This window comes from Diorhabda sublineata, chromosome 10, assembly GCF_026230105.1.
Source record: "Diorhabda sublineata isolate icDioSubl1.1 chromosome 10, icDioSubl1.1, whole genome shotgun sequence".
NCBI classification, from domain to species: Eukaryota; Metazoa; Arthropoda; class Insecta; order Coleoptera; family Chrysomelidae; genus Diorhabda; species Diorhabda sublineata.
The window spans coordinates 6,104,160-6,123,708 of record NC_079483.1 but is presented as its reverse complement, the minus strand read 5'-3'; the positions used below and the strand labels follow the sequence as shown (position 1 = coordinate 6,123,708).

General features: G+C 33.2%; 2 protein-coding genes across 2 annotated transcripts in view; one reads left to right on the top strand and one right to left on the bottom strand.

Moving 5' to 3' along the window:
• Positions 1–313: 313 nt before the first annotated feature.
• On the bottom strand, positions 314–14,892 carry LOC130449994 (mitochondrial glutamate carrier 1-like). Its single transcript, XM_056788155.1, has 8 exons — positions 14,718–14,892; positions 12,396–12,436; positions 9,300–9,434; positions 5,973–6,122; positions 5,780–5,913; positions 3,727–3,912; positions 3,502–3,658; positions 314–3,326 (listed from the first exon to the last, which is right to left on the bottom strand). Exons 2-8 carry the CDS (start codon positions 12,419–12,421, stop codon positions 3,182–3,184), a joined length of 933 nt encoding a protein of 310 aa, XP_056644133.1. The 5' UTR covers positions 12,422–12,436; positions 14,718–14,892; the 3' UTR covers positions 314–3,181.
• Positions 14,893–16,035: 1,143 nt separating this feature from the next.
• LOC130449992 (sodium-coupled monocarboxylate transporter 1-like) overlaps positions 16,036–19,549 on the top strand; it is a 29,096-nt gene continuing 25,582 nt past the window's right edge. Inside the window, exon 1 of the mRNA XM_056788151.1 lies at positions 16,036–16,165. The gene's annotated coding sequence lies outside the window, so the exon portion shown is untranslated. The remainder of the gene's footprint in view (positions 16,166–19,549) is intronic.

Sequence of the window (19,549 nt, the reverse complement as noted above, 5' to 3'; positions counted from 1 at the left end):
GACGAGTATGATTAGAAAAAATATTAACTCTCAAGAGTTATTGTAACAAAACTGGATAGATTGTTCAGTTAACTAGGTTCTTCTTTTTCTTGTGATTTGGCCATTGCCTCTATGAATATACAGGACTAAAATTTATTGTAGCAAAGCCAGATAGGTCAAGTTCTTCTTTTCATTGTAATTTGGCCTTTGCTTATATGATTATAAAATTATTGTGAAAGTGCTATTGAATGATATAAATTTTTTATTGTTGTGTCAACTGTCATGGGAGAGTGCTATGTTTATAGGGAAGGTAAAAATTTAATTGAAACACTGATGAACATCAACTATTTCCGTTTATTGAACATCTATAACGGCATACTCACGATTTAAGTAATTGACAACACATTTATTTGACAATATTGGAATAATAGGATAGGGAAGAAAGTTTTCAAACTGTTCGTAATATTCGTTTCATTTTCTACATGTGAAAATAAAATTTTTACCTACAATAATGTTTAATTATTTATAATATGGCGCGGTCAATAGAATTTTCTCAATAAAACTTGATAGTGCGATCAATATCTGTTTCGGTTAGTGTGCAATGTCACCAAATCTATATTTAAATAAACCCGCGTAATCTCGATTACCTGTAGAGTTGCCCAATGTATTTTTGCCCAGCATTAGAGCCACTTGATCAATAGTAGATCAATAGAAATTCATATCGAGTTTGCAATCTATACTTCACCAAATTATTTGCTATATGGGATTGTATCGGTCATGGGATGTTGTCAAATGATTTTATTCTAGCACTGGAGACGTTTAATTTAATATATCGGTTCTGCTGCGTTTATTCCTGCATTAAAGAAACATATCGAGACTGCAGTGTAGCAAAAACTACATTTCACTAGACCTGGGAAAATATTGCAGTGCTGCAGGAACGGATTTTTACCCAGAGCGCCACCTGTCGAAAAATATGGTAAACCCCACCGAAACAATTGTACCAAATTGAACTTGAATACTTTTGAAGTTATACTTGTAAATATCCTTTTGACCGCGCCAGTTATATCCGTTTATATTACGAAATCATTTTTCAGTTGGACCTGTACTTTCAGTTTAACTTTCCAAAATGCCTTTTCATCTTCTAATAATATTTCTAACTCTTTTTATTAGGCATGCAGTTTATTGTCAGTGTTTTCAAAAAAGTTTTTCACGTAGTCAATTGATTAAAACATCGAAATCTCTCAATGGAAAGCATTTGATTAGTTTTGAAATCGCTTCAAGTGAAAATTTTGACTTAAACCTTACTGAGATTCTTGTCTGATTTTTTTCATTATGAATAACATTAAAAAAAATATGTGTAGTAAAATAAAAAGGGGTTGCGACTGTTCGAATTTTCGAAATTGATACTAAAAGGCTGTTTTATCGTTTGAAAAAAAAATATATATATATATAGTAAAAATGAGATTCGAAGAGTATTAATCCGATTATTTTGTAACTTTACTTACTAACTTTAAAATAAAAAATTATACGACGTAGTTTCCATATTTGAGTATTTTAAATTGTTAAAAATGATAAAATAATGATCTTGGCAGTTCAAAAGAGAATTATGATTTCAAAACTTATCAAATTTGCTAATAAAAATCATAATTTTGGAAAAAATTGTTTTACTAACGCAGTTTTTGAGATAAAGTAAGAAGAACTAAGAAACTTACTATCAAATGAAGTTTTATAAAAAATTAACCGATTACTATAATGATTTTTACATCGGTATTAAACTAAAAAGTGCTAAAATAAGTTCATTATTGAAAATTTAGATTGGAAAATCTGTTCAAAACCATTTTAAACAAAATTATCTGCCAAAAAAACCAATCAATAAGCGTTTCCATGAAGTTTGTATGAACGGACTATAATTTTTTGTCATACATATCAAAGAAATGGAAAAAAATGTTATGAAATTACCTTTTTTAAGATCATTTTAAATTTTTTTCCGAGTGTGAAAATAATCGAAATTTGGAATGAGCAATACACTTGTTGCTTTTTCGAAAAAATTATAATTTAAAAAAAATACATCCAACGAGTGTAAAAGAGAAGTTTAGATTGAAAAATCTGTTCAAAACTATTTTAAACAAAATTATTTGCCAGCAAAACCAATCAATAAGCATTTCCATGAAGTTTGTGTGGAAAGACTATAATTTTTACCATTAAATATACCATTTTTCATTCATTAATGATAAAAAGATAATAGGTATCAGGAAAGTACCCCTTTTTAAGAATATTTTCCACTTTTCTTCCCCACAAACTCAACAAAGTTGTTAAGAAATACATTTAAGCGATTCAGGAAGATTTAGAATGAACAGACTATAACTTTTGCCATTAAATACTTTATATATTGTTCATAGAAAATTAAATGACAAGAAAACAGATATGGTGAAAATATTTCTTTCCGAGATCATTTTCCTTTTCGACTGAACTGAACAAAATCGATCAAAAATGCAGTTTACTACTTCGAGGGGGGTTTTGCATGAACAGACTATAATTTTTGCCCATAAATCATACCCAAACTGATTCGTTTATGATAATAAGAAAATAGGCGTGAGGAAACACCCCTTTTCATGATAATTTTCCACTTTTCTTCTCGACAAGCTCAACGAATGGATTTCAAAATGCATTCAAGTGATTCAGGAAGGTTTTGAATGAGCCGACTATAATTTTGCCATTGAAAACTAACTGAAATGCATTCAAAAGATATTTGGAGGAGGTTTTACATGAACGGACCATATTCAAACCCGAAAATATAATAATAGTAATATAATAAAATTAATACGATAAATGGAATAATAATTCAACGTTTTAATCAATTTTAAACCAAAATTTCGAAAATTTAGTAGACAGTTACACATAAAATAGTAAAAAGTTTTTAGTCTCAATGAAATTTTCATTCGTAAAAAACAATTCGAATGAAATAAATCAAACGAAACAATAAAATCAAAATATAAAAATTGATCAAAAAAAAAAAAATTTCGAAATTATGTTTACGTATCAATCGAAATATTTAATATTTTTCGCAAATATTGGGGGTGGAAAAACATATTCGGGATCGAAATAAAGATGTTATACGAATTACAAAAATTTTTAAATAAAAATAAATAAAATTTGTTCTTATCGCTAAAAAAAATCATCGCTAGTAAGACTGGTACTCCATTTATCCTCTTGGATAACCCAAAAGATATTCGGCAACTCCAAGGTAATAAACGGTCTGCGCTATACCAAATAAAGGTGCTATGACAATCATTCGGCAAGCACCACCCTTAAAAAAAGCTGTAACCCCTTCGTATTTCAAAATATTTCTAAAATAAACGATATTCGTTAGTATAGTAACGAAAAAATTGAAAACGCAACACGTAAACATTAAACGCGTGATGAAGGAATGGAAAGAATTAATAATAAAGTCAAATATGAAATTATTCGTTCGTTATTTTGAGTATAAGATGAAAAAAATTAGGGTTGAAATGAAATACTTACACAAAAGCGTTCCCAATACCAGTATACGATCTTTCTCCTTCCGCCTTGGTCAAAGCTTGTAACCTAGTTTTGACAACATCGAAAGGATTCACAGCAAGAGCTGCGAAACTTCCGGCAGCGCATCCCGCCAAAAACGAACACCAAAATACCGCTTCGTCTGCGCAAATTTCGACAAAAAAACAAAATAAATTCACACCAATAACAATTTTCGATTGAGAAACTTACTGGAGCCGTCTCTCTTTCGAGGTCCTAAATCGTTCAAAGTGGCGAATAATGGGAAATATATGACAGAAAAGGAAACGTCTCTTAACATAGTAGCACCGGTACCTTTGTACAATCCAATGATGCCGTGTTGTTTTAATAAACCTAACGTCAATTCGGTAGCTGATGTTTTTTTAACGGTTTTACCTGCTGTAAAACGAATAGAATATATACTGTATGATTCTATTATCTTGTACATACTCGATTAAACATACAGAGGTCGGTATCAATCAGGCGACGCTCATAAATCCGGCAACGCTGTCGAAAATAATTGAAACGAAGCATGTTCGTTGTGATAACGCGTGTTTGTCGAGTAGACGCACTTTCAAAATGAATACAAATTCACGCTTCAAGTAAATGTTTTGGAAGGCGTACCGGAAATTCTTGAAAACGGGCTCTGTTACCGACGCTTCACTAGAATGATTTCGATCGCAGATTGGAATTTTGCTAGTGGTACCTCTGATGCACTCAGCTGTTTCCAGCATTCCATTTTGTGGTACTTACAAGCTAAACGGAAACCACCAGGATCCTCAAGTCTTCGTTGAAAAAGAATTAAACCTGCCTGGGGTGTGTTTGTGGGCAGATATCCATACGGGTCTCAAGGGTCCGTACTTTGTTGAGGGTCATGTGACGGACAAAATTTATCTGGAAATGCTCGAAGGGTGGGTAAATTGATAAGGATCCAACGTTCGCGAATATCCTTCATGAAATGAAGGAGGGAGCTTAGTCGCGGGACTCTTAATGGATAGGCGGATGAGGAATCGTCACCCTGCGGGACCTTCTGATGGACCGCGAGTTTGCAAGAGAACCGCGCATCCTTTCCGATCTTCGAGTGTAATTGAAGACGAATTGGGAAGCTTGACATGCTTCGCCGGACCTGCCATTCCGTTCAGAACCGTCACCGTGAATGCATTGATCAAGATGGGCATCAATTTGAACACTGCATTTTTTTTGCCTGAGTTATGCCGACCTTTGTGTTTCTATTACGACCTTAAATATATTCGCGAGCAAAAAAATTTCTAAAGTCGTATGGTCGCGGTAGCAAAAACTTTCTTGACTTGACACAATGATAACGAGTTGAAGGAATCTGATTAAATATCTCAATAGGCTCGAAACCCCATACCCCACCCAAACCCAATGGTACTCTGGAAGGAGGGGGATTGGTTAAGGCCAATTTTTTGAAAACTTGGCATAAATATAACTCAAAGAAAGCTATTGAAAAGTCTTAAAAGGCTCGAAGCTCCAAAGCCACATAATTGTGGCAAGTTTTAGAAAAATTGGACTTTTCAGGGGTAATTTTTAGGGTTTAGAGGAGGAGGTTTGGGGTTTCGTGTTTGGTTTGACCGTAAACCAATTTTCATAAGGATCGAGCGAGGTCCTTTGGTAAATGTTTGGCAGTGGAGCCCAACGTATTTCTTTGTCATAAAAATTAATATTCTCAATATTTTTTTTTCATTTTCTTTATTTTTTTAGGTGCATTTTAGATAAAATTGAGACTCAAGTTTGAAAACCAAAATTTTTTGTGTAACAAAAAATCCAAATACAGAAATTCCACGATTTGTCTTCAAAAACTGTACTTGAAAATTTTTTTTCGAAACATTTCTCGTTTTTTCAACATAAATACACAAAATTTGAAACAAAAAACAATTGAAAATACGAATTTAAACAATTTTTACAGATTATTAGAATTTCTAAAAGATTCAAATTTTACTTATTTTCTCTAAATTGTTTGAATATCGAAAAATTAAAATTTTTAATAATTTTTTCCATTTTTTTGACGCTCTTATGACAAAAATTAGTTTAAAAATCAACTTATTACTTCTATTCCCGCAACATTACAAAAACAGCATGAAGAAAGGGACTCCTAACCTAAACTAACCTAAAAAATATTAATTTTTTCATGACCAAAGATAGGTTGGACCCCCCATTTCCATAATAACCCCAAATTTATATTCAGATTGTTTTTTTTTACGTAAGCAAATTTTATGTAAGAAAAAATATAAAAATATGTAGGTACCTAAAAGAGCTTGAGCGGCAACTCTACCCGCGTCTTGCATTTGAATTTTCAACAATTCCATGGGAGTGGTTATCACTATTTGGCAAAGTCCAGCTAAACCTCCAGCTAACATTTGCCTAAATAATGGAAGCGTCCTAGGAAAAGTGATTATTACTTGTTTATGAAAATGAATCAACTACAAACTTCAACTTACTTCTCTTTTGTTTGTAAATTAAATCTAAAAAAATCGTTGGCCGCCAATTTTATTGCTTTTTCCGGTGTTATTAACAATATATTGACCGCCGATCCTCTATACATGCCTAAAAATCCTTCATTCCTATATGTTTTCTTAAACGCGTCAATCCTGAGGAAAAAACCAAATGTTATAACCCAACCCATATACAATTCAAAACAATTCCCTTCTCAAAACAAAAGATTTTCGTCCAGAGATGGTTTAAGGTTAATGGAGACGACTAGAGTTGGTTAAACTTTAGTTAACACGTCCAAGAGATCTTTTAAGGTGATCAGAGATGGTTTAACATTAGTAGAGACGTCTATCATTGGTTCAAGGTTAGTAGTGGCACCAAGAGATTATTCAAGACTAATAGAAACGTCTAAAAATGGTTCATGATTAAGAGAGGCGTTAATAAATGGTTCCAGGTTACTAGAGACGTCCAAAAATGACTCACAGATGGTTCGAGGTCTAGAAACTCCCAGAGTTGTTTCAAGATTAGTTAACACGTCCAGAGAGATGTTTCAGGGCGAGAAGAAATGGTCCAAGATTAGTAGCAACGCTCAGAGTTAATTCAAGGATAATAGAAACGTCTAAAAATGGTTCAAGATTAACAGAGGCGTTAATGAATGGTTCCAGGTTACTAGAGACGTCCAAAAATGACTCACAGATGGTTCGAGGTCCGTAGAAACTCCCAGAGTTGGTTCAAGATTAGTTAACACGTCCAGAGAGATGTTTCAGGGCGAGCAGAAATGGTCCAAGATTAGTAGCAACGCTCAGAGTTAATTCAAGGATAATAGAAACGTCTAAAAATGGTTCAAGATTAACAGAGGCGTTAATGAATGGTTCCAGGTTACTAGAGACGTCCAAAAATGACTCACAGATGGTTCGAGGTCCGTAGAAACTCCCAGAGTTGGTTCAAGATTAGTTAACACGTCCAGAGAGATGTTTCAGGGCGAGCAGAAATGGTCCAAGATTAGTAGCAACGCTCAGAGTTAATTCAAGGATAATAGAAACGTCTAAAAATGGTTCAAGATTAACAGAGGCGTTAATGAATGGTTCCAGGTTACTAGAGACGTCCAAAAATGACTCACAGATGGTTCGAGGTCCGTAGAAACTCCCAGAGTTGGTTCAAGATTAGTTAACACGTCCAGAGAGATGTTTCAGGGCGAAAAGAAATGGTCCAAGATTAGTAGCAACGCTCAGAGTTAATTCAAGATAATAGAAACGTCTAAAAATGGTTCAAGATTAAGAGAGGCGTTAATAAATGGTTTCAGGTTACTAGAGACGTCCAAAAATGACTCACAGATGGTTCGAGGTCCGTAGAAACTCCCAGAGTTGGTTCAAGATTAGTTAACACGTCCAGAGAGATGTTTCAGGGCGAAAAGAAATGGTCCAAGATTAGTAGCAACGCTCAGAGTTAATTCAAGACTAATAGAAACGTCTAAAAATGGTTCAAAATTAAGAGAGGCGTTAATAAATGGTTTCAGGTTACTAGAGACGTCCAAAAATGACTCACAGATGGTTCGAGGTCCGTAGAAACTCCCAGAGTTGGTTCAAGATTAGTTAACACGTCCAGAGAGATGTTTCAAGGCGAGCAGAAATGGTCCAAGATTAGTAGCAATGGTCAGAGTTAATTCAAGACTAATAGAAACGTCTAAAAATGGTTCAAGATTAAGAGAGGCGTTAATAAATGGTTCCAGGTTACTAGAGACGTCCAAAAATGACTCATAATCAGTAGAAACGATCACAGATGATTCGAGGTCAATAGGCACTCCCAGAGTTGGTTCAAGATTAGTTAACACGTCCAGAAAGATGTTTCAAGGCGAGCAGAAGCGTCTAAAAATGGTTCAAGATCAACAGAGGCGTTAATAAATGGTTCCAGATTAACAGAAGCGTTAATAAATGGTTCCAGGTTACTAGAGACATACAAATTTGGTTCATAGTTAGTAGAAATGTCCAAAGGTGGTTCAAGTAACATCCAAAAATGGTTCATGGTTAGCAGAGATGTTCAGGAATGGTTTATTATTAGTAGAGACGTCCAGGAAAGATTTAGTATTAGTAGAAACGTCCAGGAATGGTTTAATATTAGTAGGGACGTACAGGAATGGTTTAATATTAGTAGAGATCCAATAGCAGAAGACGAATCATTCTCCACCACGACTATTCGAGCTCGCACACAATCAGTTCAAACAAAAACTTTTTTAAACAGTCAAAATATCGAATTGATGGATAGACTGCCATACAGACTTTCATTGGCACTTAATGATCGAAAAAAAATTATGAGGTTAACGTTTTTCTACATCTAAAAAAGAGGTTATTGTTGTGTTCAAATCACATTTTTCTGGCTAATTTTTTGGTTTGTTATAGAAGTTTTGTCCTAGCTTTTGAGCCTCCTCCTTTTTTTTTTTAAATTTTGTCCTCTTTTTATTTCTTTTTTTTTAGGAGCGGCGACTTTTCTTGCTTTGGTAAAAGAACTGCTAGCTGCTGTTACCATTTTTTTTTATTTAGTTGGTATTCGTTTTGGCGGAAGTAGCCGATACCAACTTGAATGATCCGGAAGCTCCTTTAGTTTTTTACCAAAGATCCCGATACTACAGATGCTTTCACATATTTTTCGATGAATGACTCTACTTTTTTTGCATCAACTTTATAATTGGCAACAATGTGTTTTTCAATTACTCATAGAGATGAGTTTCCGCGTTCCTTCAAAATCTTTAATCGCATTGTTTAAAATTTCTGAAGTCGGTGGATGAGATGGTTTGGTCCTAGGATTTCTCTTGGAGGTTCCTCAATCAGAATGGAAAAAATGCTTAGACAATTGGTGTAAATGCACGCAAAAGTGTCTTGATCTTAATGGAGAATATTTTGAAAAACAGTAAAGCCATATCCAATTTGTTTATCTCAAAATATCAGTATCATTCCTCATATTGACTATATGTCTCGAAGTGAGTACAAACTATAACTGAAATGGACTGAAAAAATGTCATTTTTGGACAAATTTACAATCAAATGTGGTTATATTGTACGAAATATGGAAAAACTAGAAAATTCAAAATCTATAAATATTAATAAATATGAACGAACATAATAAAGTGGGGAAAAAAGTAACTAGCAATTGTTTATATGAAATTCAACGATGTTAGTTATATTTACACTGTTGTCAAATTTTCTATTTTTCTTGAGACATCACAAAATGTATTTTCAAATTCTTTTAAAGTTTTGCTGGTAAATTGAAGGTTATCTAATATCAGATGCTTATATAACAAATAAATGATAAAAAAAAATCGATATTTTCGTATTACTCACATGCTATTATACATCCTTTCGCCATTCGGACCTATTTGTTGATTTTGTAAACGAGTTTTTACCAGATCTAGTGGAAAAACACATGTGACACCGATTATACCAGCAATACCACCGTTAACGATTTTCGGTATTAACCTGAAATACATTTCAGATCAATTCGGGGTATCTATTAATTTAACTAACAACGCAGAATTGATACAAAATCCACTATGAAATTAGTTTTCATAATCTCGCGACTCGAAAACTATCAATTTTATCTTCTTCTTCTTCAGCTATCCATTAATGGATGTTTGGAATCATTTCTGACCATTTTATCCTGTACCTGGTGGTTGTTATCCCTGTTTAATGTTTAACATTATTCAGCCACGACATCCTCTTCCCGTCCAATCCTCTTCTTCCCTTCTTTCAAGAGTTGAAGCAAATGGTATTTCTCGCTCTTAGGTATGCCGTTTTCCTACGTTTTATCGTGCCTAGCAAATCTTATTATCCTCAGAATTTCTTTGTTCGTTTCTCTTGCCGTGGAACTCTCTTCGGTAGATCCCACGTCTCAAATGTCTTCAATCTGTTCGTGGTGTTAACTCTCAGTGTCCATACGTGGCATTTTGTGCATCCATCGCTTTTTCCATCTGGCACTTGATCTCTGATGACCAGTATTTACATAACCAAGTTCCCAGATAATCAAACTTTGTTAACCGTTCAATCCCTTCACTATTGTATGATAATTTCAACTAATTTGCTAGTGGTCACTAGGAATTTCGTCTTTTTTTTCTCGATACTGATTCCCATAAGCCGATTGTGTATTCAAACTACGTCTTTGGACGTCATTAATGTTGTCTGCCATCAGGACTGTATCATCGGCTGATCGTATATTTTTGACCAATATGACATTTACATCGATACTTAATTGTTGACCCTCGAGGGCTTCCTGAAAGATATTTTCCGAATAAACGTGTTAAACATGAGAGTTTATAGTGTTGCAATATGTCAAAAGCTTTATTGTAATCTATAAAACATGTAACTACATCTTTATTCTGGTCGCAGTAGTTCTGAACCAGGACTATTTTCGGAGTACGACTTTTAGTATAAAATACAACATAAAATTTTCTTCAGTTTCCACTCCACCAATATATACGAGGAACAGTTATTACATAAACATCCCCTAACTTCAGCTCGTACCGTGAAACTTCTTGTTACGAATGCAGTACGTCTCGCTACTACAAACAAATCAGTTTAGTAGCAGTCAGTACTTACATTAGAGAAAAAACAAATTATAGGTTCTTATGGAACCCTAATTAGTCATCTTAAGAGCCTTAAATTGAAGCAAGATTCAAATTTGTCGCCATTTATGCAGTAAAGTGTTAATAACCCTAAAAAATAATAAATCGGCAGCTGCAATTGAGAAATTTACTACAAAATATGGTCATTTTATAGCGAAGACAAGAGTCGAAACAGATTTTGAATGAAGGAAATTTCGTTTAACTGTTCTTTTGCTTCAGTACCTCGGTTACCAATCCAGGAGGGCAAGGAAAATCTGTTCAACTGGCCGGAGTGTTTCAGTGCCTTCATTGACGCTACCTGGAGCAAGTGGATAAAAAACTCGAGGTAATTCGAAAACTGAGCTTTGGTTTTCACTGGCTTTAACTTTAGCGAAAGAGCGTCCCAAATGTGCCATGATTCATCAAAAAATTCCGGGAGGTAGGATCCGTCGGGGATGCCAAACACACTGGTCGTCCAAAAAACAAGTCGTTCAAATATCAAAATCAAACTAAAGCACACCATGCACACCGAAGACATTTTGTTGAATGGATTATTGAGCGAGCATCCTAAGCGACGAAAACACATTTTTACCTAATTTTCACCATCCGTGGTTGTCGAAAAATAAACGCAACCACAACGTTTCACTGTTTGGTGTATATTTTGGACTGGAGGTGTAATTGAAATTGAGTCTAGAGCCCGATACGGGATGTTTGGGCGATATCGATGTGGTTTCAACAAGACAACAGTCCATGAAACACAAATACCGCATTAGACATATCCAGGTCGTGTACTCCCTTGTTCCTATGATAAGAATTGACCCACTAGATCGCGCGATTTAACATCATTAGATCAACAGACTGATGAAAGCTGTTTTCTATTTTAAAGTTCGAATCTTCAGTTAATTTTAGGACACCCTATAGTTTCACTGGTTTGTGTTATGTATACAAGGTATGGAAATATGAAAATTTGTACCCCAAATCCATTTTTTCTAATCCTAAAAGCTCAAATTAATAAAAGAGCTGAGCAACCTCAAATATTGATCTGTCTTGAGGCCTGGGCGGAATTTATCTAGTAAATATTCAGGTTATTTCACTAAAACTGATTGCTGATGTCCTTTGATGTTGCTTGGAATAATCTGCAATTAAATCGATAATCGGCGCGCCAATCCAACACTTACTGGTCGTACTGCATTAGTTCCTCCATTGTTGTGCGATATTTTGAATAAAAATACCTCTAACAGGCCCTATTTAGCTCGAAACTCTTGGGTGTCGTCATATTTCGATTCCCAGGGTCGCAAATTTTATTGAAATATTAAAACCATTCCGATAGAAAGGAATCCAAAGTTGAAATAATTGTATTCTAAGAAAATATGTCCTCTGAAATACCTTAAGCGTCTATAAAGGATGTCCCAAACATATTTAATAGAGAGTTCAAATGAATTGTCTGGTCCATAGTATTGATTATAACATTTTCCAAGTAATTTTGAGACACTCGAGTTATTACGGACCTGCGTTTATACAAATCTTCTTCCAGGACATCCATTGAACATTTCCATAGCAATTATTTATTACAACTAATTCTGTGCGCACTTAGAGAGTTGTACCGATGAAATTTTAACCATCAGAAGACGTTGAAGATAAAATTGCAAGTTTCTGCACGTAATCTGACTGTTTATAACCTCAAATTTCGGTTTTGTATCAACTCTACATCAGAATGGATAATATATACGAGTGCCTTACGATATTTAATATAGTTATGAGATATTAAATGAGAGTTTTTGAAATTATTTTATAGTGAGTTAATTCCTAGTGTACTTGTTTAAAAATTCGTTTTACTTACGAAAAGGTTTTTTGCTTTTCAGCCATATTGTTTTCTGTTATCTATAATAAAAATACAAAAGAAATTGAATATAATATAAAAAGAAATATATTATAATATGAATAAGTGACATCAAAAGTCAATCAACTGTCAATAACATATAGTTTTCTAGGTTAAAGTCGCTAAATTAAAGTTTCAAGATAAAACTTGTAATACTTTGGCAACCCTGCGAATATGACATTGTAGATTGAAATAAATATTGCGGGAATCGACCATTTTAACGTCCTGTCAAGGGTTGTAATGGCGTATGAAGTTCGATTGTATGAAAATTTAAAGTTTTTCAACTGATATGTGATAGTTTTATTTTTATTTAATTGAAAATAAGTGAAACTTCCCGTGTAAATCAAGTTAAGTGGATCTGAGTCACAATACATGAGGTTAATCATACATTGAAACAACTTCATTAACTAAACTATTTGAGTTGTCGAATTTTCTAATCTAAAATTTAATGAATTTGAACCTCGACGTTTTTCAAAATACCACATTTTCCTGCAACAAATAATACAAAAGCGTACAGCCAAAGCTTTTATAAGTCAAAAATTCCACCATTAACTGGTGATGGAACACCTAAGAAAGAGAGGAATTCACGATTGGAAAACTAAAGCAATAAATAGGAAAGAGTCGAAGGGAATCACTTCCATACTATGGGCCTAAAAGGCAAGGGGAAAGCATCTATATACTTTTTTTACTTGTATACATAAGTGAAGTTCAAAATGTTTTGTTTACGATCGAAGTACGAATATTAGAACAAATATACAAGATAAATAAAGTCTTATTATAGTTTTTTAACATTCGTTTTAGAATTATTGCCCTCAATACATCCTCATCTGGTAATATACGGTTTAATTAATGGATTCTTAACATTACAAGATATTTGAGAAGAATTTTGCTTAAATTGTAGCACAAGAAATATTCTTTTTGAAATTAGTTAATTCAAATAGAAGAAACATTCAACAAAGAAGTGTTCAATAAACAAAAAACAATTAATAGCCATATCAAGCTTTGAAATTGAATTGAACAATCTTCTGATGTATTTATTATCGTATGTTGCAAAATTTAATCAAAAGATTGTTTATTAATTAAAGTACAGTAGACACAAGGCATGGCCTTTAATACTACTTAATAGTTTTTTGATGCATATAATCGATTTTTCGAGGGTGGCGACCCCAAATCTGGTCGAGTGGATTGTCATAAACAATTTAATTGTTTACAAAGCTAAAACTCTTAAACAAAGAAAGGTACAAAAAAGAATTTGAAATAAAAACGATTTGTTCTAATAAGATCTACAAAAAAGGTCTCTACAGTTTTTTGTAAAAAATCAATATTTAAAAAGTTAATGTTGATATAACCTTGATAACCTTTTAAATATTAATTTTTTGTAAAAAACTGTATAGACCTTTTCTATAGATTTTTTTTAAACAAATCTTTTTTATTTGAAACTTTTTTTCGTATCTTTCTTTGCTTAAGAGTTATAGCTTTATAAACAATTAAATTGTTTATAACAATTTACTCGACTATATTTAGGCTCGCTACCCTCAAAAAAACGATTCTACGCATCAAAAAACAAAGGAAAACGCTTTAAGACTGTGGCGAATATTAAAAAGCTACAGGGGAGGCTCCTGTAGCTGCCGTACTATTATCCTAAATAATCTCAAATATTTTTTACAAAAATTTCCATTATCGTGTCGTCTGGTTATATTAAAATTAATTTTAACAAAGTTGTTTACAAAAGATTAACTATAAATATAGGTATTTAATATGACTCAATTGATATCAAATATGTTTATAATTAGATAACAATGAATGAGACTAATCATTTTATATTTTATGATTGTTGTTGTCTCATAAATAACAAACAAATTGATTATCGATAAATATTGTGTATATAGTTTGTCTTAAAAAAAGTAGCAAAAATTAAGTACTTAAAACTTAACTTAAAATCAAACTTCTAATTTTTAGGTTAGGTTTAACATTTAGCAATATATCTAGTGTTATTTATAAAAAAACTAAGGGTAATAAAAAAGTGTTTATTGAAAATAATGGTATAATAAATTACATAATACTTCTTGGCAACTGTTATTTGAAAAATATTTTTAATAACTTATAAATTATGAATGACGAAGGACGAATTTTTCGTGTTACTCTATATATAGATGCATCTAATAAAACTATTATAATTTAAATTGATATAACATTGAAAATAATATCCAATTTAAATGATTATATCCAAAATATATAAAAATATTGATTTTACTCTATATTAAAAGTGAAAATAAAATCTACCTTATTATGATACAGCTAATATTGAATAACCTCTTGATGTATGATAAGTTACCGGTCACTTATTACAGTATTTATTTACCTCACTTATTTTAATTGACACATACACATACACAACAGAATAAATAAAACTAATTTAGTTGAAGGTCTATTGACAATCCTTCAATTTTGTTAAACTAAGAAAAAGTATTGAACATGAAGTGAAGAAGTAATCTGTAATAAATTTGTTTGTGATATATTCATTACCTACTAGAGGGCGATACATATTCTCACATTCATATTATCATTGTATAAAGAATAGGTTGAATCGAAAAATCTTCAAATTTGTATCGAGAAAGATAGATTAGATACTTATAATAGATTTGTTTATAATACATTCATTTTATAATAGATGGCAATGCATAATTCTCACAGATTTACATTCCAAATTACATTTGATTTGATACTCCAAATTTAACGCTAGTAAAAGGAATAGAAATCTGTAATATATTTGATCTGTTATGTTCACATTCTACTAGAGGGCAGAGCATAATTCTTACATATTCACGTACATTGTACAGTTAAATCGAAAAATATTCAAATTTGCTGCAAGAAAGACTTAACAGAAATCTGTAAGAGATTTTTTAATAACATATTTATTTTATAATGGAGAGTAATCTATAATTTTCACAGATTTACATTCCAAATTACATTTGATTTGACACTCTTCAAATTTGACGTTAAGAAAAGTAGTAGAAATCTGTAATAGATTTTATATATTCACGTACGTTGAATCGAAAAATCTCCTAATTTCTAACGAGAAAGATAGAACAGATACCAATGATAGATTTTTTTCATAATAAATTCATTTTATAATAGAGGGCAATGCATAATTCTCACATAATTACATTCCAATTACACTCGATTTCATATATCTTCAAATTTGACGTTATGAAAAGGAGTAGGAATCTGTAATAGACTTGTTCGTCATACATTCACGATTTAATAGAGGGCAATGCATGAAGATCCATTACGAATGAAGGTTAGATTGAGAAATCTGTTTTGTGTTTTAAAGTTTTTGGTAACAAAAACAAGGAAGACATGAAATGTAACATTTTCCTCAAACCCGCAAAGGTCTACGTTGAAAATATGAGTCACTCTATACATTTAGGGTATTTTACTATATAGTGTTAATCAATATTCGGTGATGTGAGAAGTAATTGGTACAATAAATTGGAGAAATTATATAAAAAAAGTTCTCGTTTAATCTAATCTTTTTATAGTCTACTATTTTATTGTATTTCCTTTAAATTGTTTAAAAAAAAATAAATAAAATAACAACGGTAAATCTACGAACGTAATTGAGCAATTGGTTTAAATGTTTAACATCCTCTTAGGGTATAATTTTTTAGTAAATGATTCGAGAGTATTATTGTTGATAGATTTTGTTCCAGACACTACACGATATTTGGGTGAGTTTTATTAAATAATTTTTAAAATCAAACTTCATAAAATTTAACGACGAAATTCATTTCTACGATGATTGTAGTTCGTCTTTAAAAGTCATCAATATTTTATTGTATTGAATTGTGGTCTCATCAGAACGAGACGTTTCACCAATCCATTTATTTGAGGACCTTGATAATGCCAATATGTTGCAGAAACCATAATGCATAATAGTCAGGTAGCAAATTTCAAGATGCTTGATTGCTTGAGACATTTTTTCAATGCCATACCTTTTATTGACTGGACTATAATAACGCAGCACGTTAACTACACTATTTTTTGAATACCAAGACATTTTGAAGACAAATTTTCAATTAACCCATACAGTAAAATGAACTCACTTCTATAAATTGAACAACGCGTTTTGGATGAGCCTCCAAAAGGCTCCCGAGAAATAGGACGATACCTACAACCGCTATCATACTCCACAATGCTAATGCTTGAACCAGACTATCGCAAGGTGTCTTCTAGAGGCTTTGACAAGTTATAGAAGCATTTACAACCGCAATCAGGCACTTTAAGGCTGATGTTTGGAACCAAAGTCTCCTCAGGTGCCTTATAGAGGCTTTTGACAATAAATAGGAGTATTTACAACCGCAATCAGGCACTTAAGGCTAATGATTGAACTAAAGTTTCCTAAGGTGTCTTATAGAGGCTTTGGACAATAAATAGAAGCATTTACAACCGCAATCAGGCACTTTAAGGCTAATGTTTGAACCAAAGTCTCCTCAGGTGCCTTATAGAGGCTTTTGACAATAAATAGGAGTATTTACAACAGCAATCAGGCACTTAAGGCTAATGATTGAACTAAAGTCTCCTAAGGTGTCTTATAGAGGCTTTGGACAATAAATAGAAGCATTTACAACAGCAATCAGGCACTTAAGGCTAATGATTGAACCAAAGTCTCCTCAGGTGCCTTATAGAGGCTTTTGACAATAAATAGGAGTATTTACAACCGCAATCAGGCACTTAAGGCTAATGATTGAACTAAAGTTTCCTAAGGTGTCTTATAGAGGCTTTGGACAATAAATAGAAGCATTTACAACCGCAATCAGGCACTTTAAGGCTAATGTTTGAACCAAAGTCTCCTCAGGTGCCTTATAGAGGCTTTTGACAATAAATAGGAGTATTTACAACAGCAATCAGGCACTTAAGGCTAATGATTGAACTAAAGTCTCCTAAGGTGTCTTATAGAGGCTTTGGACAATAAATAGAAGCATTTACAACAGCAATCAGGCACTTAAGGCTAATGATTGAACCAAAGTCTCCTCAGGTGCCTTATAGAGGCTTTTGACAATAAATAGGAGTATTTACAACAGCAATCAGGCACTTAAGGCTAATGATTGAACTAAAGTCTCCTAAGGTGCCTTATAGAAGCTTTGGACAATAAATAGAAGCATTTACAACAGCAATCAGGCACTTAAGGCTAATGATTGAACCAAAGTCTCCTCAGGTGCCTTATAGAGGCTTTTGACAATAAATAGGAGTATTTACAACAGCAATCAGGCACTTAAGGCTAATGATTGAACTAAAGTCTCCTAAGGTGTCTTATAGAGGCTTTGGACAATAAATAGAAGCATTTACAACAGCAATCAGGCACTTAAGGCTAATGATTGAACCAAAGTCTCCTCAGGTGCCTTATAGAGGCTTTTGACAATAAATAGAAGCATTTACCACAGCAATCAGGCACTTAAGGCTAATGATTGAACCAAAGTCTCCTCAGGTGCCTTATAGAGGCTTTTGACAATAAATAGGAGTATTTACAACAGCAATCAGGCACTTAAGGCTAATGATTGAACTAAAGTCTCCTAAGGTGTCTTATAGAGGCTTTGAACAATAAATAGAAGCATTTACAACAGCAATCAGGCACTTAAGGCTAATGATTGAACCAAAGTCTCCTCAGGTGCCTTATAGAGGCTTTTGACAATAAATAGAAGCATTTACCACAGCAATCAGGCACTTAAGGCTAATGATTGAACCAAAGTCTCCTCAGGTGCCTTATAGAGGCTTTTGACAATAAATAGGAGTATTTACAACAGCAATCAGGCACTTAAGGCTAATGATTGAACTAAAGTCTCCTAAGGTGTCTTATAGAGGCTTTGAACAATAAATAGAAGCATTTACAACAGCAATCAGGCACTTAAGGCTAATGATTGAACCAAAGTCTCCTCAGGTGTCTTATAGAGGCTTTGGACAATAAATAGAAGCATTTACCACAGCAATCAGGCACTTAAGGCTAATGATTGAACCAAAGTCTCCTCAGGTGCCTTATAGAGGCTTTTGACAATAAATAGGAGTATTTACAACAGCAATCAGGCACTTAAGGCTAATGATTGAACTAAAGTGTCCTAAGGTGTCTTATAGAGGCTTTGAACAATAAATAGAAGCATTTACAACAGCAATCAGGCACTTAAGGCTAATGATTGAACCAAAGTCTCCTCAGGTGCCTTATAGAGGCTTTTGACAATAAATAGGAGTATTTACAACAGCAATCAGGCACTTAAGGCTAATGATTGAACTAAAGTCTCCTAAGGTGTCTTATAGAGGCTTTGAACAATAAATAGAAGCATTTACAACAGCAATCAGGCACTTAAGGCTAATGATTGAACCAAAGTCTCCTCAGGTGCCTTATAGAGGCTTTTGACAATAAATAGGAGTATTTACAACAGCAATCAGGCACTTAAGGCTAATGATTGAACTAAAGTTTCCTAAGGTGTCTTATAGAGGCTTTGAACAATAAATAGAAGCATTTACAACAGCAATCAGGCACTTAAGGCTAATGATTGAACCAAAGTCTCCTCAGGTGTCTTATAGAGGCTTTGGACAATAAATAGAAGCATTTACCACAGCAATCAGGCACTTAAGGCTAATGATTGAACCAAAGTCTCCTCAGGTGCCTTATAGAGGCTTTTGACAATAAATAGGAGTATTTACAACAGCAATCAGGCACTTAAGGCTAATGATTGAACTAAAGTCTCCTAAGGTGTCTTATAGAGGCTTTGAACAATAAATAGAAGCATTTACAACAGCAATCAGGCACTTAAGGCTAATGATTGAACCAAAGTCTCCTCAGGTGCCTTATAGAGGCTTTTGACAATAAATAGGAGTATTTACAACAGCAATCAGGCACTTAAGGCTAATGATTGAACTAAAGTTTCCTAAGGTGTCTTATAGAGGCTTTGGACAATAAATAGAAGCATTTACAACCGCAATCAGGCACTTTAAGGCTAATGTTTGAACCAAAGTCTCCTCAGGTGCCTTATAGAGGCTTTTGACAATAAATGAGAGTATTTACAACAGCAATCAGGCACTTAAGGCTAATAATTGAACTAAAGTCTCCTAAGGTGTCT